Here is a 21,654-nt window from a genome sequence, read left to right on the forward strand (position 1 = left end):
TTCTCCAGGTTCATCCATGTCCCTACAAATGACACGAACTCATCGTTTTTGATGGCTGTATAATATTTTATGGTGTATATGTGCCACATTTCCCCTGTCCAGTCTATCATTGATGGGCATTTGGGTTGGTTCCAGATCTTTGCTATTGTAAACAGTCCTGTCAGCACTTTGAACATGTCATCCCATTATCTCCTTGCATGCAAGGTTTCTGTTTAGAAAGTCACTGGTAATCTAATGGGTATTCCCTTGTATGCCACTTGATTCTTTTCTTTTGCTGCTTTTACAATTGTTTTTGTTTTTGCAGTGTGCCTTTTTTAGGTCCTTTTTAGATTGAACCTGTTTGGGGACTTTATAGTTTTATGTCCACATCTTTCCTAAGACTTGAGACGATTTCAGTAATTATTTCATTACATAAGCTTCTATGCTTTTCTACATCCCTTACCCTTCTAGAACTACCATACTGAAAATATTTATATGCTTAATGCTACTCTATAAATCCCGCAGGCTTTCTAAACTCATTTTCTATATTTTTTCTTTTGTTTCCTATCACTGATTTAGTTCAAAAGAACTGTCTTCAAGTTCATAGATTCTTTCTTCTGCTTGATCTGGTCTTCTGTTAAAGCTCTCAATTATTTTTAATTTTTTTTTTATATTTTATTATTATTTTAGAGACAGGGTCTTGCTGTGTTGCCCAGGGTGGTCTTGAACTCCTAGGCTGAAGCAGTCCTCCTGTCCTGGTCTCCCAATGTGGTGGGATTACAGGCATGACCTACCATGCCCAGCCCTATTATATTTTTAATTCATTGAATTCTGTAGCTCTAAGAGTTTTGTTTCGTCTTTTTTAATGATTATTATCTCTTTGTTGAATTTTTCATTCAGATCATGAATTATTTTCTGGTTTAATTGAATTGCCTATTTGTATTCTCTTTTATCTTGCTAAGTTTTTTTAAGGTTATTATTTTAAATTTCTTTTCAGGCAATTCATAAATTTCCATTTTTTTGGAGTCGTCACTGGAGAACAATTGTATTCTTTTGGTGGTGGCATGTTTACTTGCTTTTTAAATATTTTTGTGTCCCTGTGATGATGTCTCTGTATTGGGTAGAATGGTTGTCTCTTCCCAATTTATAGAGTGGCTTTTGTGGGGAAAGACTTTCACCTGCAGGTGATTCTTAGGGTGTTACTTGTGCAGGGTGCATTGCTCTGATTCTGGGCGGGTACAGTAGTATAATCTCTGTGCAGCTACTTCAGCTATGATCAATGTCAGTGATGATTATCAGTGCCTCAGTGGCCTAGGCTGCAGGAGTTTTGGCAACAGTGATGGCAGGGGTTAGGGGTCTTCGTGGTAAGGGTAGGGTTTTTTCTATTCTCTTTTTCCCCACAGTTGAGAGACTTAGCTGAGAGTATCCTTCTTGATGCCAGGTCTGACATGGTACACAGGCAGTGATAGTGGTGCTGTGTGGGTACAGGTGCTTGGAGTGGCTATGGAGCTGGGGTCCAGAGCTCAGTGTTTTGCTGAACTACTGTGACACCTGTGATGTGGGCACAGTTTCAATAACTAAAGTACAGGTTTATGAAGCTCTCCCACGAAGCTGGGATGGTGAGTCTGGGGCACTCCCCAGTAGCTTAGACCCAGTGACAGGTTTATATCTGTGACTCTGGTCCTAGAGGTTAGGGCACAGAACTGGCATGGCTCCAGGGAAGAAGGAGTGTTTTAGAAGATCAGGTCCTGAGGAACAGCACAGCTGCAATTTGGGTTCCAGAGCCAACAGGGCACAGTAAGTACCCAGACACTAGAAGAAGAGATACCACATAGTAGGGGGCACACATCTGTGGCTGTGTTTCAGGGGGCAGGGAGCAGTGCAACAGTTACTCAACTTCCCAGAGAGGCAGGGTACCTCAACAGCTCAGACTAAAAGGCTAGTTCAGGTCCAGGGAGGTGGGATGCTGTGACTGTTTGGCCCAGAGCAGGGTGCCACAGCTCAGCCAAATCTCTGTTTCTCTTGGGTATCACATTATCTCAGGTGCCTGGGGGCATAGCTGCTCTGCTGGGCCAGGGCCCTGGTTTCCTTTATCAGCTAGGAAGCATGGGGTATTTGGCTGCTCTGCTGTGCTGGGGCTCCAGGTCCCTGGGGAGTGAGGTACTGGGAGATGGTGCAGTTCTACTGGGCCTAAGTTCTAGGTCCCAGAGGCTGGAATGCTGGGGAGCCCTGTGGTTTTGCTGAACTCTAGATTCAGGTCCCTGGGGGTTAGAACATATAGCTACTCTGATGGGCTAGGGCTTTGCATCCCTGAGGGGCTGGGTGCTGCATCAGCTGAGGCACCAGGGTGCATAGCTGCTCCACTAGACTGAAGCTTAGATTTCCCAGGGGGGTCAAGGCACCAGATTGGTTCAGGTGCCAGGGGTGCAGGTATTCCCCTGGGCTAGGCTCTTAGTAGCCTGGGGATGGGGCACACACAGCAGCAACTGGGATCTGGGAGATGGAATGTCCCTTAGGGATCTTCACCTCCATGGGGTACAAGCTTCAGTGGCTTGGCTAGGGAATGGTCTGCTGCTGCATATGTGAATGTGGTGCAATGATGGCAGAGTTTCAGGGATGATGGAATGCAGTAACTACTCTTCCCCCAGAGAAGGATGCAGTCTAGCAGAGGCTCTAGTTTCGATATGGGGCTGTGCAAAGCAGCTTGGGCTTGGGAGGATGTGGTAGGTAGTGGGACAGAATGAGGGTTCCTTTTCTGAAGTAATACAGCCATGTGAACTCCAGGCAGCTCCCTAACTGGGCTTATGAGCTGTGAGGACTGCTGTGTTCTCTAGTAGCAAAGATTGCAGATATCTGCAGTGGTGATGGGGGCTGTTGGAGGCTTCCAGATTACCCTTTCCACACAAGGAGAAGTCCATTCTGGTTCTGAGCAGATCCCAACTAGGGGAATGGGGAGGTGAAAGCAAGGTGTTTCTTTATGTGCCATCCTCTGAGATTTTGTGGCTCACATAGTTTCCACCATTCCCTTGTTGTACTATACTCCATTGCTCTCCTTAGTCACTCTGGTTGAAATTTAGTTGTTTTTTATTGTTTTGGTTCCTTTTTATTGGGGAGATGACTATTAGACAATTCTAGTCAGCCATCTTGCTTATCAGTCTTCTTTTATTTTCTTAATATAAGGGATCCTCAACATGATAATATGGCTAGCAGTTTAAAAACCTCGAGAGAATGTTATATGGAGAAGGCCCATGGCTGTAGGTGGGAGTTTATTTAGAGGCTCCCTTAAGAGCAGAAATTCCTTTCTAAGTCAGAGTGGATCCAACAGGAAAATGCTTTCCCTGGCAGCCTGGTAATTTGCCCCAGGATAACAGAGGTCATCTATCTGACATGCTATCTGCTGAGTTTATAAATGTTGAGGCATTGTTTAAGTTAGCCTCAGGATGGCTGCATTTCCAAAGAAAGCTAAACCATAAATATTCCTAGTGGTTTTATTTTTCACTGTTTTGTATAACTTCAGAGAGAGCTGTTTATTTTCTGTTTGTGACTCTGGATTCTGCAGAGTTATACTTTATTCACAGTAGCCTTGAAATAGATCTTGCAGCAGATTTATGAATTTGAAATCCATTTGATTGAATTGATTCATATAATTAATGTGTTCATTTCACATTAGTTTCTTATTCTACCTTTGTAATGTTGCAGAGCTAAAAAATGTGTGTAACAAGAAACCTATACTACTTAAAATATGTTCCAGAAAACCTTCAGTATTTATGGTGCTATAAAAGTGAGTATCAGTTTCCAGATGGGCTTTATCCAACATTCACTATACAGATAGCTGTATATATAGTCCTTCAAACTCCTGTGGGAGAAGATTTATAAATTCTTCCCTCTTTCCCCTTTAATAAATTGTTTCAGTATCTAATAGTCATCATGAGCAGGATTTTTTATTCTTATGTCTGACCACATTTCTTTCTCACTTCAACCCCATTGAGGTAGGAAGTAGGCAGTTATTATTTCCCTTCAATTTCTTCATCTGTTGAAAGACAATGCTTTATGCATTATACAAATTAGTGATAGTAATGAAGTCAAATTTCCCAGAGAAAAATACACATATGTCCTTTCTACATGAGACATATTATTTTGTTTCAGAACCTAGGCAATATTTCAAAGTGATACTAGCACAAGCTTCTAGAAGATTAAAATGACAGCATATGTAAAATAAAAAATAAATGTATGCTTCCTTTCTTTCCTATCCCCACCATCCTGTTCTTTAGTGTAACGTTTTTTCTTTAATTGGTGTCTTGCCTTTCCAACTTTTTTCTATGTAATAAGGTAAAAAAGTAAGTAAATAAACAGATAAAAAACAAGAAAAATAAAACTGCATATCAATAGTATGACAATGTAGTTTCTGTTGTGATTTTTTTTTTCTTTTACTCATTAGACTTTTGGCTACCCAGCATAAAATACCATGAAGGAAACTTATCATACATTATATTATGCATGTAATGCCTCATTATATGTGTATTTTAAAATTATGTTAAAGGAAATATAACTGGCCAACATGGTGAAACACTGTCTGTATGAAAGGGAAAAAAAATACAAAAATTAGCTGAGTGTGGTGGTGGGCACCTGTAATCCTAGCTTCTCGGGAAGCTGAGGCATGAGAATCACTTGAACCTGGAAGGTGGAGGTTGCAGTGAGCCGAGATTGCACCACTGCACTCTAGCCTGGGCTACAAAATGAGACTCTGTCTTAAAAATAAAAAAAAAAAAGGAATATATGTGAGGATATCGGTATAACCATGGAAAACTCTTTGACAGTATTTAGTTAAACTGGTGTTCACCCACCGAGCAGTTTCATACCTGTGTATGTATCCAACAACAACAAGGAATTATGTCTACTGGAAGTCACATCTTTGAATTTTCATAGCATCAGTATTTATGATGGTCCTAGACTATAAAATCTAAATATGCTTTAATAGTATAATTGATTAAAAAACTGGTATGGTCATGTAGAGCAGTAAAACACAGAAACAAACAAACAAACAAAAATGAGATTTTTGGACAGAAGAAGCCAGACAAGAAGAAATATATATGTCGGATTCCATTTATATTGTTTAAAACTAGACAAAAAATGGTCTGTTGGGTTTACCTTTAGAAGGAGATTATCTACTGGGTAAATGTACAAGGGAGTCTTCTAGAGTGCTTGATATATCCTACACCTTGCTCTGGTTGGTGAATACGTGGGTATATCATATGTAAAAATTATTTGAACTGTGTACTTAAGGTTCATGTGCTTTATGTAGATTATACTCTTCACTTTCCACCTCTGTTATTCCTGAAGCTTCTGAGGCTGGAGTCATGGAGTCACTCATGCTCTTTCTTCTGGGCAGGTAGCTCCTTCTGTGCTGCAGAGCCTTTTCAGATATTGTAAGCAAAACCTCTTATGGAGGTGGGAATTGATTTTTATTGTTTGGTTTCCTCCTTCCATTAGTACTCATCCATTGTGCTTGCATCATATAGAAATTTATACTTCATTAAATTAAAAAAATACATGATGATAGTTTACTATATAAAAAAGGAGTTCAATTATTGCTGAATTTACTTAAGTAGTATCGTTTCTGTTGGTTTTTTTTTTCATTTCCTGATATAGCTAAGTACAGTTATGTCTTATAGCTGGAAATTTTGTTCAGGTGAAATTCTAATACATAGAGATACATAAAATCTTTTTTATTTGGCTATGAGGTTTCTTTTTAGGCTAATAAAAATATTTTGAAATTATATCACACTGATGGTTGTACAACTCTGTGAATATACCAAAAACCACTGAATTGTATACTTTAAGGGGGTGGATTTTATAGTATGTGATTTATATCTCAATAAAACTGTTATTTTTAAAAAGGCCCTAGGATATTAAAGATATCATTGTGAAAATAAAATATTTAGCCAAAAACTTCAGAAAACAGTTTAAAGATAAATCAAGAAAATCTAAAATGTAGGAAAAAAGGAGAGAGAAGAGAATATAGGAAGAAATAAAGAAGAAAAGGTCTGAGAAAAGACAAAAATGCAGAAGCAATCTAGGAGACCCATGTACTATAGTAGTTTCAAAGAGAGAGATAAATTAGCAAGAAAGAATGTGAAACTTTCTCAAAAAATGAGAGAAAACTGTATTCAGATTAAATAGGCTTACTGAGAAGCAAGTAGAAAGAATTAAAAAAAACCTCATAACAAACCTGCACCTGTAACCCTGAACCTAAAATAAAAGTTTGAAAAAACTCTAAATTAGACCCAATCACCGTGAGTCTTCAAAGTAGAGGAGAATGGAATTGTTATACAGTTTATGATATATAATTGATTGTTGTAAATGCTATTGATTGATTTTGAACTTTTAGAATCAAACTGCAGAAAAACCACAAAATACTTTAGTAAAACCATAATTTATTATGGTTATGGAAAAAAATATAAGTGCTATAAATCTTGACCAAGTAAAAATAAAGACACAGATGATTTAAAAGATGCAAGGGGAAAAGAAGAAACAAAGAGAAGGGCAAGAGACGTAGTATCCTCTGCTTAGAACATGAACAGCTATAAGATACTGCTTAGTTGACAGAGCAAAAAAGAAAACTAACATATATAATGTAAGTTCCAGATGTAACAAACACGTGAGGGGAAAAGGTGTTGAAATCTTTTGTCTGCTTATAGACTATCTCGGTGATCTTCTTGAGTGCATTTCTACCCCGTTTTATTTGTTTTTATCATTCTGATGGATCTCCTGAGGAGCTGATATAGACACATGTGCTCAATGTAGCCTCTTGAGTCTTTTGCACATTATTATTTACAAAACTCCGAAGCCATCTGGCATACTCAAGATTCTAGGCTCTCTTGTGCCAACTGTTGAATTAACATTTGAGGTTTTCTTTCATGGTGCTGTCTACCAACCAAAAATTTAATCAATCTTAGAAAAGTTGCCACGCCTGTCTATATATCAGTATGGGTTTTTTGGTACAATATATATATGCATTCCTGAAAAACTTGAGTTTTGCAACGTATACTAGGAATCAGAACGGGTGTATTAGCAAGAGCCCATTCAAAAATCCATGCAACTTTGTAATCGGAGCACTTACAAAGACATTAAGACTCTTGATAAAAATATTAGCCCAGTTAAAAAGACATGCTAAATTTCTATAAATCAATGTTACAGCATATATAGGAATTTCTGTGAGCAAAAGAGTTTACAGTAGCTTGTTGGAAGGTGTAAGAGGAGTTGAGGTTGTTTGGTTAGGAAGTCAAAAGCAAAATGCATTGGAGATCAGGTTGAATAAAACAGGAAGCAACTCCAAAACAGGGCACACCGCCAGCAGAGCAAAGAGGAAAAGCAAGGGTGAATGGCCACTTCATAGGGTGCTCGTTCCTCTCGTAGCTTGCTGTGTTCAGCTGTGCTTCACTTACTTTGTGTTTAGCTGCTGTCTTTGGTAGCACAAAATGGTAAAATAATGGGGAACAAGTTACAAATGAACACATGTGACTTTTGTATAATATTGACATAATTCCTTTTTGGCAGTTGCATATAAAATAATAAACCAGAGTTTCAGCCAAATATATTATATTTAAATATTCTAATATACATTGCCTTTGCTATATTAGAAAATGATTGAAAAAGAGAAAAATGAAATGCTGACATTAGATTTCTAAGAATGCAAGTCTTAAAACATATATTATCTGTTCATTCAAATTCTACACACTGGATTTTCATCCGTGTTTGCAGAATTGAGTGAATAAAACACATGCAATGACAATATGACTTATATCAAGGGTTTTACACTTTTTCCTTTGCTAAATGTGCTATTCTAGACAAACTTTCCTTCCTTCCTTCCTTCCTTCATCCCGCTCTTCCCTCCCTCCCTCTCTCTCTTTCTCTCTCTCCCCCTCCCTCTTTCTCTCTTTTCCTCCCTCCCTCCCTCTCTCTCTTTCTCTCTCCCCCTCCCTCTTTCTCTCTTTCCCTCCCTCCCTCCCTCCCTCCCTCCCTCCCTCCCTCCCTCCCTCCCTCCCTCCTTCCTTCCTTCCTTCCTTCCTTCCTTCCTTCCTTCCTTCCTTCCTTCCTTCCTTCCTTCCTTCCTTCCTGACAATGTTTCCCTCTGTCACTCAGGCTGGAGTGCAATGCTGTGATCTTGGCTCACTGCAACCTGAGTCTCCTGGGCTCAGGCAATTCTCGTGCCTCAGCCTCCTGAGTAGCTTGGATTACAGGCATATGATGCTATGCCTGGCTAATTTTTGCACTTACAGTAGAGATGGGGTTTCCCCATGTTGGCCAGGCTTGTCTCAAACTCCTGGCCTCAAGCAGTCTGCCTGCCTTGGCCTTCCAAAGCTCTGAGATTATAGGCATGAACCACCACTCACAGCCTCTAGAGAAAATTTCTGATGGTGGTTGCTGTTTCCCATCATAACAGTTTTGCCATTAAATCAAATCTGACAGAATGACTATGATAAAATAGTCTGTGTTTTAAGAGTGCCAATAAAGAATTATATATATGTAAATATTTTAAGTGTATTTTACCAGCCAGAAAACAGAGAAAGCTATAATTTGTCAGGTATATGCGGTAATTGGAAGAATAGCTTCTGATGTGGTTAGGCTCTGTGTCCCCACCGAAATCTCATGTTGAATTGTAGTCTCCATGATCCCCAGGGAGAGACCAGGTGGAGGTAATTGTATAATGGGGGCAGTTTCCCCCATGCTGTTCTCTTGTTAATGAGTGAGTTCTCACAAGGTCTGATGGTCTTATAAAGGGCTGTTCCCTTTTTGCTACTAATTTTTCTGTCTCCTGCCACCTTGTGAAGATGGACATGTTTGCTTCCACTTCTGCCATGATTGTAAGTTTCCTGAGGCCTCCCCAGTCATGCAGAACTGTGAGGCCATTAAATCTCTTTCCTTCATAAATTACCCAGTCTTGGTTATGTCTTTATAATGTTGTGAGAATGGACTAATATAGCTTCATAGTACATTTGAATTCAGTTGAATTCAATATTGTTTTCTTTAAGGTTATGGTTAAATTTAAAATTTTAAAAAATGTCACTGGCCTTTTTGTTTTAGAGCATCTGTTTGAAGTACTTTTTTACTTAAATTCCAGTTAACCTCTTAGGGATTTTTAGGGAAAAAAAATCTGCTGTCATGATTTATGCCTAACAAAGGATTAGTGCATGCATGTGTAAAATAGGATATACAAAGGGGAATATAACAGAGTAGAAAAGGTGAATAACTACTAAATTCATGGTAATGTGGTATTGATATTTTCTGTTAGGAGATACTTATTGTTCCTTTAGATCATTTGCCTTATATGAGAAGGTGACATTACACAAATATGGTGGCTGAGTCTAGGTTTCAGCTAAGAAATGCTGATTGGATAAAAAATTTGATATATATTTTTTTGAGATGGAGTCTCACTCTGTCACCCAGGCTGGAGTGCAGTGACATGATCTCAGCTCACTGCAACTGCCACTTCCTGGGTTCAAGTAATTCTCCTGCCTCAGCTTCCTGAGTAGCTGGGATTATAGGTGAGCACCGCCATGCTCAGCTACTGATGGAATAATGGGAATATTCTATATTTCGATTCTGACAGTGGTTATCCAACCATCTGCACTTGTCAGAATTCATGGAACTGTATACTAGAAAAGGGTGAATTTTACTGTATATAGAAAATGCCTTAATAAACCTGATAAAGAAATCAAAGTATTAATGAGACTTTTTCCTATGAGTATTTGAGCAAGCAAATTGTTAGCTTGCTGCTTTGAGACTCAGGAACAAACCCATGCTTTACCACGGGACTAAAGAAACTCATGAGATTCACCCTCCTACTTACCATTCCCAATCTTCTTTTTTTTTTTTTTAAACGCTTACCCTGATAAACTGGTAGTGAATAACTTAAAAATTCTTAATCTCTTAAAAAAATTTAATGAAAAGATAGAAAGATATGTTGCATGCTTTTAAGTTTTGTGTGGCAGAGTCTTTATTTTTAGTGTATTATGATCTTTAGCAAAAACCATTTATTAAGTGATATCTGCCATTTAGCATTGGGTAAGACATTACATTCTCAGCATGACAGGGAGGGCTAACAGATGCAGCACAAACCTCATTTGCTATCTCAAGGAATTGCCATGAGAATCAGAAAAGGGCGTGTTTGTGTAAGCACTGTGTAAATTTCTAAATAAATGGAGGTGGTTTCATCACCAAACATTTAAAAACCTAGATATAACAAGCAAATAAACTTGGATTTCAGTATCAAAGAACAACCCATAAACATGGCATGGGTGAAATGTATAGCAATGAACTACTTGACTTGCATCTGTGTTTGGCCCCATTGCCTTCTTGCCTGGTGGGGATAATCTGGTGTCCAGGATCTTTGTGCATAGCATGGAGGAATGGCAGGAATGAAATTTCACAGACTAGAGAGTGGGAGGAGACTCAGTGGAAAGACTGCTATCAGCAAAACTTGGAGTTAGGGGCTCTAAAGCAGTGAATCCTCAACAGCTCGTGTGTTGGTAGATATCCATGTGTTTTGTACAATCTCTCTCCTTTTATAGGCTCTCTTTTTCTAAATGTAGGCAACCATTGTAGCAATGTCTGTGTAACAGCATGTGCTGTTATATACAACAGCCCTTTCTTCTGATACCTCCTCTTCCAGTGGCTTTGACACCCTAGTTCTCAATGCATTTTTGTTCCATATAACAGCTTTTATCCTCATGAATATTGTCATGAACTCACTGACATCAATGGTTAAGTTTTGGGTATAGTCATAACCGATTTCTCATCTTATTTTATGTACATATACACACTATTAGAAATCATTCCTTTTTCCCTCTTAGATTGAGATGTCATATGTCATAAAGAGGTACTCCAAATTGAGCTCAACAAATATTTATTTGTATGATTATATTTGAAAACTTATTTACAGAATATTACATGTTGGTAAAATGAATTCTACTAGCAATATGACCTTGGCCAGATCCCTTAACTATTATCCCTGTTTCGTGACTTGCAAAATGCAAGTATAAATAATAGTGCCAATTTTGCTCTTGTCACTGTATTGTTGTAAGAATCACAATAGCTTAGGACAGCTTGCAGTAAATTCTGAAGTTCTGTGCAAATATGATAGTGGTATTATTAATGGAATTCTCATTATTTGTGTATTACTCCCAGACACACTGATAAATTATTATGTTTTTCCAGGGAGAGTCACGCCGGGACAGCTCATGTCCTATATTCAGCTCTTCAAGAACAACCTCAAAGCTCTAATGAATCATTGTGGACTCCTCCAGCTTGGGCTGGCCACAGCTCAAATGCTGAAACACCCGCAGACTGCCAAGTGGGACAACTTTCTGGCTTTTGAAAGGCTTCTTCTTCAGGTATGTTGCTATAGGAACTTTCTGGGGTCTTAATAATCAACGTTTTGACTTCCAGGGGAAAACCCTGATAGCCTTAGTAATAAATCATATTGTTGACACACACCCTGCCTCATATTCTCTAAGTGCCACCAAGTTAAAATTCAAGTAGAATCTTTTTTCATACCTGTTTAAAAAAATATTTTAACAGTAACATCTTTGGCTTCTCATTCAGTACTAAGGATGTTTTTTGAGCATTGGACTAACCTCTGGAAACCTCGAATTTTATGCCATTTGGAAATTTTTTGCTCTTCATGGCATCTTTATTTGATCCTCGCTACTTTTTCTGTCAAGTATTATTGCTATTTACATTTCTTCTGATACTACCTAGTTTCTAAACCTTAAACAATATGTGGCCTGTGCCTTAAACTGATGTTTAGTAAAGATGAAGGAAGTGAACTCTATTTGTAGTGTTTATACAGAGATTTGTGTGTGGGATAGAAACTTTTCATGACTGATGAAATATTTCCATGGGAAACTTTTTTAAAAAGATGTATTTTTTTTAAATTATAAAGTATTTAAAAAGATATATAGTACTTTAAAAATGATAGAGGATTATAAAGCATAAATGTACATAAAATGACAGGTATCCGTTCTTTCCACATAGACTCAATATGATTTATCATTCTTTTCATATTTATCATGGATCCTTTTTCATTAAAGAAATAAAACTAGAGATAAAGTTGAAGCATTCTTGATGCTATGTAACCATCCCTAATCTGATTCTCCTTTTGCTTTCCCTAGAGATAATTACAAGCTCAATTCATTGTTTTTATATTTTTATTAAGTATTTACTTTTTCATAAATAATGCAGAGCATTATGCTCTGGGTTTTAATTTTACGTAAGTGATATTACACCGTAAATATCCGTAAATAGCTTGTTTTTTTCCTCTTAAGATTATTATTATTATTTTGAGATAGAGTCTTGCTTTGTCACCAGGCTGGAGTGTAATGGCACAATCTTGGCTCACTGCAACCTCTGCCTCCCGGTTTTAAGAGATTCTTCTGTGTCAGCCTCCCAAGTAACTGGGACTACAGGCATGCACCACCATGCCCAGCTAATTTTTGTATTTTTGGTAGACAAGATTTTGCCATATTGACCAGGCTGGTCAATGTGAGCCAATGTGCCTGGCCCCAAGGTTCTATTTTTAAGATAATCCAAAGTGATGGGCTGGGTGTGGTGGCTCACACCTATAATTCCAGCACTTTGGGAGGCTGAGGTGGGTGGATCAATCGAGGTCAGGAGTTCAAGACCAACCTGGCCAACACAGCAAATTCCTGTCTCTACTGAAAATATAAAAATTAGGTGGGGTATGGTGACGGGCATCTGTAGTCCCAGCTACTTGGGAGGCTGAGGCAGGAGAATTGCTTTAACTCAGAAGGTGGAGGTTGCAGTGAGCTGAGATCGTGCCACTGCACTTTAGCCTGGGTGACAGAGGGAGACTCCACCTCAAAAAATAAATAAATAAATAAATAAATAAAAGTGGTGTATGTAGATCTAGCTCATTCCTTTTAACCATCTCATAAGTATACAATTCATTTATGCAATCTATACCGACGTTTGGTTAGGCTGTTGCATTTGTGCCCATGTGTGTGTTGTGTGTGTGTATGTATGTGAGACTAGAAAGAATTATGCAGTGAATACCCTGGAATATGTCTCCTGTTATACATTGTTGAGTTTTCCAAATATCGCCAAAAATGTAGAACCAGGTAAGCTGCCAAGCTATGTCCTCTTCAGGATGTCAGTGAGCTCTCTTCATTATCACGAAATGTTTAAAGTGTCACAAACATACATCAAGAGGCAGAAAAAGGAGCTTATTTCTTCATTATGTATTTTTTCTGTTAAGGCAAAAGAAAAAATCAAAACTTTCTGAGTCCTCAATGATGGCTATGAGACTTACCTCAAAATGGCTCGTTTTGTGAGATGATAATTTTTGTTGTTTAAGGTGGTTGGTTTTCTGTTATTTGGAGCAAAAATACACTCATCTTTTCCCATTAATATGTGATATACTAAGATCCCATATGAAAGTATTAATCTGTTCTAGTTCTCAGTTTATCCATCACAGTGTTTTTAAATCCATATCTTCAATTTTATGCTTTTATTCATGGGTATTTTAAGAATTTTAATGCCATCATAAACTGAATGTTTAGAATTCAGTATTCCAGTTGTTTATTGATGGCATGTAGGAGTATCTTGACTTTGAATAGTGATCATGATCCAACACCTTGCATTTTGTAATTATATTTGTTTTCTTCTTGTTGTTGTTATTCATTGATTGTCTTGGATCTTCTGTGTGGGCAAGAATATCATCTGTGAATAAAATTGGTTTTGTTTCTTTGTTTGCACACTTGATATCAACCATCCTTCATAGTGCATTGACCAGGCATACTAGGCCCCTTTTCTTTTCTTTTATTGCATTTTAGGTTTTGGGATATATGTGAAGAACATGCAAGATTGTTGCGTAGGTACACACATGGCAGTGTGATTTGCTGCCTTCCTCCCCTTCACCTATATCTGGCATTTTTCCCCATGCTATCTCTCCCCAACTCCCCACCCGCCGCTGTCCCTCCCATATTTCCCCCCGACAGACCCCAGTGTGTGATGATCCCCTCCCTGTCCATGTGTCCTCATTTTTCAACATCCACCTATGAGTGAGAACGTGTGGTGTTTGATTTTCTGTTCTTGTATCAGTTTGCTGAGAATGATGGTTTCCATGTCCCTACAAAGGACATGAACTCATTGTTTTTGATGGCTGCATAGTATTCCATGGTATATATGTGCCACATTTTCTCTGTCCAGTCTATCATCGATGGGCATTTGGGTTGGTTCCATGTCTTTGCTATTGTAAATTGTGCTGCAATGAACATTAGTGTGCATGTGTCCTTATACTAGAACAATTTATAATCCTTTGGATATATACCCTCTAATGGGATTGCTGGGTCAAATGGAATTTCTATTTCTAGGTCCTTGAGGAATCACCACACTGTCTTCCACAATGATTGAACTAATTTACACTCCCACCAACAGTATAAAAGTGTTCCTATTTCTCCACATCCTCTCCAGCATCTGTTGTCTCCAGATTTTTTAATGATCACCATTCTAACTGGCATGAGGTGGTATCTCAATGTAGTTTTGATTTGCATTTCTCTAATGACCAGTGATGATGAGCATTTTTTCATATGTTTGTTGGCCTCATGTATGTCTTCTTTTGTAAAGTGTCTGTTCATATCCTTTGAATGGGCTTATTTGTTTTTTTCTTGTAAATCTGTATTAGTTCTTTGTAGATTCTGGATATCAGCCCTTTGTCAGATGGGTAGATTGCAAAAACTTTTTGCCATTCTGTTGGTTTCCAATTCACTCTAGTGACTGTTTCTTTTGCTGTGTGGAAGCTGTGGAGTTTGATTAAGTTCCATTTGTTTATTTTGACTTTTGTTGCCAATGCTTTTGGTGTTTTAGTCATGAAGTCCTTGCCTATGCCTATGTCCTGGATGGTTTTGCCTAGGTTTTCTTCTAGGGTTTTTATTGTGTTAGTTCTTATGTTTAAGTCTTTAATTCATCTGGAGTTAATTTTAGTGTAAGGTGTCAGGAAGGGGTCCGGTTTCTGCTTTCTGCACATGGCTAGCCAGTTTTCTTAACACCATTTATTAAACAGGGAATCCTTTCCCCATTACTTGTTTTTGTCAGGTTTGTCAAAGATTGGATGATTGTAGATGTGTGGTGTTGCCTCCAATGCCTCTGTTCTTTTCCATTGGTCTATATCTCTGTTTTGGTACCATTACCATGCTGTTTTGATTAATGCAGCCTTGTAGTATAGTTTGAAGTCTGGTAGTGTGAGGCCTCCAGCTTTGTTCTTTCTGCTTAGAATTGACTTGGCTATGTGGGTTCTCTTTTGGTTCCATATGAAGTTTAAGATGTTTTTTTCCAGTTCTGTGAAGAAGGTCATTGGAAGCTTGGTGGGGATAGCATTGAATCTTTAAATTACTTTGGGCAGTATGGCCATTTTGACTATATTGATTCTTCCTAACCATGAGCATGGAATGGTTCTCCATCTGTTTGTGTCCTCTCTTATATCGTTGAGCAGTTGTTTGTAGTTCTCCTTGAAGAGGTCCTTTACGTTCCTTGTTAGTTGTATTCCTAGGTATTTTATTCTCTTTGTAGCAATTGTGAATGGCAGTTCATTCTTGATTTGGCTCTCTTTAAATCTGTTATTGGTATATAGGAATGCTTGTGATTTTTGTACATTGATATTGTATCCTGAGATTTTGCTGAAGTTATTTATCAGTTTCAGGAGATTTGGGGCTGAGATGATGGGGTCTTGTAGATATACAATCATGTCGTTTGCAAATAGAGACAATTTGACTTCCTTTTTTCTTATTTGAATACCCTTTATTTCTTTTTCTTGCCTGATTGCTCTGGCTAGAACTTCCAATACTATATTGAATAGGAGTGGTGAGAGAGGGCATCCTTGTCTAGTGTCAGATTTCAAAGGGAATGCTTCCAGTTTTTGCCCATTCAGTATGATATTGGCTGTTGGTTTGTCATAAATTGATTTTATTATTTGAGATACATTCCATTAATACCTAGTTTATTGAGGGTTTTTAGCATAAAAGCTGTTGAATTTTGTCAAAGGCCTTCTCTGCATCAATTGAGATAATGATGTGGTTTTTGTTTTTGGTTCTGTTTATGTGGTGAATTACGTTTATAGACTTGCGTATGTTGAACCAGCCTTGCATCCCCAGGATAAATCCTACTTGGTCACGGTGAATAAGCTTTTTGATGTGCTGTTTCAGTTGGTTTGCCAGTATTTTATTGAAGATTTATTCATCTATGTTCATGATGGATATTGGCCTGAAGATTTCTTTTTTTGCTGAGTCTCTGCCAGGTTTTGGTATCTGGATTTTATTGGTCTCATAAAAGATTTGGGAAGGATTCCCTCTTTTTGGATTGTTTGGAATAGTTTCAGAAGGAATGGTACCAGCTCCTCTTTGTATGTCTGATAGAATTCGGCTGTGAACCCATCTGGACCTGGGCTTTTTTTTGGGTGGTAGGCTCTTAATTGCTGTCTGAACTTCAGACCTAATTATTGGTCTATTCAGGGTTTCGACTTCTTCCTGGTTTAGGCTTGGGAGGATGCAAGTGTCCAGGAATTTATCCATTTCTTCCAGGTTTACTAGTTTATGTGCATAGAGTTGTTTGTAATAATCTCTGATGATGGTTTGTATTTCTGTGGAATCTGTGGTGATATCTCCTTTATCATTTTTTTATTGCAACTATTTGATTATTCTCTCTTTTCTTTTTTATTAATCTGGCTAGTGGTCTATTTTGTTGATCTTTTCAAAAAACCAGCTCCTGGATTTATTGATTTTTTGAAGGGTTTTTTGTGTCTCTGTCTCCTTCAGTTCTGCTCTGATCTTAGTTATTTCTTGTCTTCTGCTAGGTTTTGAGTTTTTTTGATCTTGCTGCTCTAGCTCTTTCCGTTTTCATGATAGGGTGTTGATTTTAGATCTTTCTTTGCTTCTCATCTGGGCATTTATTTCTATATATTTTCCTCTGGACACTGCTTTAAATGTGTCCCAGAGATACTGGTATGTTGTGTCTTTGTTCTCATTGGTTTCGAAGAACATCTTTATTTCTGCCTTCATTTCATGGTTTATCCAGTCAACATTCGAGAGCCAGTTGTTCAGTTTCCATGAAGCTGTGTGATTCTGAGTTAGTTTCTCAACTCTGAGTTCTAACTTGATTGCACTGTGGTCTGAGAGACTGTTTGTTATGACTTCCGTTCTTTTGCATTAGCTGAGAAGTGATTTACTTCTAATTATGTGGTCAATTTTAGAGAAGGTGTGATGTGGTGCTGAGAAGAATATATATTCTGTGGATTTGGGGTGGAGAGTTCTGTAAATGTCCAATAGGTTTTCTTGGTCCAGATCTGAGTTCAAGTACTAGATATCCTTGTTAATTTTCTGTCTGGTTGATCTGTCTAATATTGACAATGGGGTGTTACAACCTCCCACTATTATCGTGTGGGAGTCTAAGTCTCTTTGTAAGTCATTAAGAACTTGCTTTATGTATCTGGGTGCTCCTGTATTGGGTGCATATATATTTAGCATTGTTAGCTCTTCTTGTTGCATTGATCCTTTTACTATTATGTAATGTCCATCTTTGTCTCTTTTGATCTTTGTTGGTTTAAAGTCTATTTTATCAGAGACGAGAATTGTAGCTTCTGCTTTTTTTTTTTTTTTGCTCTCCATTTGCTTGGTAAATCTTCCCCCATCCGTTTATTTTGAGCCTTGTGTATCCTTGCATGTGAGATGGGTTTCCTGGATACAGCACACCGATGGGTTTTGGCTTTTTATCCAATTTGTCAGTCTGTGTCTTTTGGTTGGATGTTTAGCCCATTTACATTTAGGGTTAATATTGTTTTGTGTGAATTTGTTCCTGCCATTTTGATGCTAGCTGGCTGTTTTGCCCGTTAGTTGATGCAGTTTCTTCATTGTGTTGATGCTCTTTACCATCTGGTATGTTTTTGGAGTGGCTGGTACTGGTTTTTCCTTTCTATGTTTAGTGCCTCTTTCACGAGCTCTTGTAAAGCAGGTCTGGTGGTGATGAAATCTCTGAGTACTTGCTTGTTTGCAAAGGATTTTATTTTTCCTTCACTTATGAAGCTTAGTTTGGCTGGATATGGAATTCTGAGTTGAAAGTTCTTTTCTTTAAGGATGTTGAATATTGGCCCTCACTCTCTTCTGGCTTGTTGGTTTTCTGCCAAAAGATTTACTGTGAGTCTGATGGGCTTCCCTTTGTGGGTGACCCGACCTTTCTCTCTGGCTGTCCTTAACATTTTCTCCTTCATTTCTACCCTCACGAATCTGATGATTATGTTTCTTGGGGTTGCTCTTCTTGAGGAATATGTTTGTGGTGTTCTCTGTATTTCCTGAACTTGAATATTGGCTTGCCTTGCTAGGTTGGGGATGTTTTCCTGGATAGTATCCTGAAGAGTATTTTCCCGTTTGGATTCATTCTCTCCGTCACATTCAGGTACACCTATCAAATGTAGATTAGGTTTTTTCACATAGTCCCATATTTCTTGGAGACCTTTGTTCATTCCTTTTTTACTCTTTTTTCTCTAATCTTGCCTTCTCGTTTTATTTCATTGAGCTGACCTTCGACCTCTGATATCCTTTCTTCTTCTTGGTCATTTTGGCTGTTGAAACTTGTGTATGCTTCATGAAGTTCACATGTTATGTTTTTCAGCCCCATCAATTCACTTACATTCCTCTCTAAGTTGTCTATTCTCATTAGCATTTTGTCAAATCTTTTTTTGAGGTTCTTTGTTTCTTTGCATTTTGTTAGAACATGTTCTTTTAGCTCACAGAAGTTTCTTATTACCCACCTTCTGAAGTTTGATTCTGTCAATTCATCAGCCTAATTCTTCATCTAGCCTTTTTGCCTTGCTGCTGAGGAGTTGCAATACCTTGTAGGAGGAGAGGTGTTCTGATTTCAGTTGTTTTCATTGTCTTTTTACTGGTTTCTTCCCATCTTTGTGGATTTATCCACCCGCATCTTTGTAGTTGGTGACTTTTGGATGGGGTCTCAGAGTGGACGTTCTTTCTGTTGATGCTGAAATTATTTCTTTCTGTTTTTTAGTTTTCCTTCTAACAGTCAGGCCCCTCTGCTGTAGGACTGCTGGAGGTCCACTCAAGGCCCTGCTTGCCTGGGGATCACTGCAGTGCCTGCAGAACAGTAAGGGTTGCTGCCAGTTTCTTCTTCTACTATCTTTGTTCCAGAAGGATACCCACCAGATGTCAGTCTGAGCTGTCCTTTATGAGGTGACTTTGGGTATATGGGGGTCAGGGAGCTGTTTGAGGAGATAGTCTGTCCTTTATAGGAGCTCAAGTGCTGAACTATGAGCTCTGTTCATTCAGAGCTGCTGGGCAGGTACGTTTAAGTCTGCTGGAGCAGAACTCATAAACCCCCTCTTTTTTTTCTGAGGCGCACTGTCCCAGGGAGTTAGGGCTTTATTTATGAGTTTCTGTTGTGCTGCTGCCTTTTTTCAAAACTGCCCTGGTCAGTGAGGAGGCAGCCTAGTCACTGTCTGCCTGAAGAGGCTTTGCTGAGCTGCTGTGGGCTTCACTCAGCTGCCGTGTGAACTTCCCTGCACTCCCCTCGGCAATGGCAGCCCACCTCTATAATGGCAGACTCTCTCTGTAATGGCATGCTGCCTCAGCAATGGCAGACTACCTCTGTAGTGGTGGACTGCCTTGGTAATGGCGGATGCCCCTCCCCCACAGAGCTGGATCATCCCAGGTTCCACTGTGCTTGCTGTGAAACTCTCAGTCCAGAGCGTTTCAGATTGCTGTTTTCTTGTGGGGATGGGACCAGTTGAGCCTGATCACCTGGCTCCCTGCCTCAGAGCCTTTTTTTTTTTTTAAGTTGAATGGGTGACTCTGTCTCCCAGGTATTCCAGTCACCTGTTGAAAAGGCACCGTGATCTGTGTGATATCCCATGTGGCAACCCACTGCACCGGCTGAAACAGCTGCCCTGAGATTCATGGCGCTTTTTTGCCTGAGAATCTCCTGGCCTGGCTCCCTGTTTCAGTCTTCTTTTTTATCAGTTGAATGGGCGACTGTGTCTCCCAGGAGCTCCAATCGCCAGCTAAAACAGTGCCCAGACCCATGTATTTTGTGCGGAGACCTGCAGTGCTGGGGTGCTGGCCAAAACAGCTACGCTGGCAACCTGTGGGGCTCCTCCGCCTGGGAATCTCCTGGTCTGTGGGCAATAAAAATCCGTCTGGAAATGCAGCATCCACTCACCCTCTGCACTTTTGCTGGGAGCTGCAATCCCGAGCTGCTCCTAATTGGCCATCTTGGATCCATACTAGGCCCCTTTTGAATAAGACTCACTAACAGGCATCTTCAGCTTATTCCTGACTTTCAAGAAAGTGTTCCAAAATGTTACCATTAGTATTATGTTTGGTGAGGTTTTGTTTGTTTTTAATCAGACTAAGGAAGTTTCTTCCTTATCCTAGTTGGCTGTTATTATTTTTTTTTTTGTGATGCATTAGTATTGAATTTTGTTCAATGCAGATTGTTAATTTTTTAAATGACTATCTCATTTTTCTCCCTTAATCTGTTACTGTGGTGAATTGTATTTATAATTTTAAAAATGCTAAATAATCATCATTGCATTTCTAGGATAAGTTCAACTTATTCTTTCACACACACACACTCATACATGCATGAACATATGCATACACATGCATACAAATTGCTGGATTTAGTTTATTAATATTTTCCACAGAAATTTGCACTTATGCTCATAGGTGAAATGAATCTTTTTAAAAATTTCTTTCCCCTTCTTCTTCTTCTTCTTCTTCTTCTTCTTCTTCTTCTTCTTCTTCTTCTTCTTTTTAATTTTAAGGCAGAGTCTTGCACTCTTGCCAGGCTGGAGTGCAGTGGCACAATTTCAGCTCACAGCAATCTCCACCTCTGGGGTTCCAGTGATGTTCCCATGTCAGCCTCCCAAATAGCTGGGATTACAGGTACATGCTACCACACTTGGCTAATTTTTGTATTTTTTTGTAGAGATGGGGTTTCACTATGTTGGCCATGGTGGTCTCAGACTTCTGACTGCAAGTGATCTGCCCACCTTGGCCTGCCAAAGTGTTGGGGTTACAGACATGGGCCACCGCACCTGGCCTATATTTTTTCTTTATGTTCTACCATTGTCTGGTTTTCCAAAAAAGGTTATGCTATAATGGTGTGGTAAAATCAGTTAGGGTTAGTTTCACTTCTTCTATTCTCTATTTGTTTAAGAAAGGAATTGTCAGTTGCTTAAAAGTAAAATACTTCCGAAGAATAATCTGGACATACTGCTTTGTTGTATTTTTAATTATAATAATATAAGTAATAATTAATAATCAAGTGATTCAAAACTATAATTTCTTCAGTTCCTTATTGCTTTGATTTATCTTCTGTCAGAGGTGATTTTAAATTACTCCCAATAATTGTGAATTTACCAATCATTCCTTTTTAAAAAATATTTCTTTCTCTATCACTGTCTTTTTATCTGTCTTTATTAAAAACTATGAGCTCATATTCTTTCATAGTTCTTTTTTTTCTTTTTTTTTGAAATAGGGTCTCACTCTGTCACCCAGATTGAGTGTAGTGGTATGATTACCACTCAGTATAGCCTCAACATCCTGTGCTCAAGTGATCCTCCCACCTCAGCCTCCTGAGTAGCCGGGACTG

The 21,654-nt window shown here is 38.7% G+C and overlaps 1 protein-coding gene across 2 annotated transcripts in view; it reads left to right on the top strand.

Moving 5' to 3' along the window:
- The window catches only part of SCFD2 (sec1 family domain containing 2), a 446,165-nt gene that overhangs the window by 79,289 nt on the left and 345,222 nt on the right, over window positions 1–21,654 (top strand). For both annotated transcript variants that reach the window (XM_002745846.6, XM_008993346.4), the window contains exon 4: window positions 11,197–11,372. In XM_002745846.6, coding sequence (XP_002745892.4) covers window positions 11,197–11,372 — 176 coding nt within the window. The remainder of the gene's footprint in view (window positions 1–11,196; window positions 11,373–21,654) is intronic.

The sequence above is a fragment of the Callithrix jacchus genome, chromosome 3 (genome assembly GCF_049354715.1).
Source record: "Callithrix jacchus isolate 240 chromosome 3, calJac240_pri, whole genome shotgun sequence".
Lineage (NCBI taxonomy): Eukaryota > Metazoa > Chordata > Mammalia > Primates > Cebidae > Callithrix > Callithrix jacchus.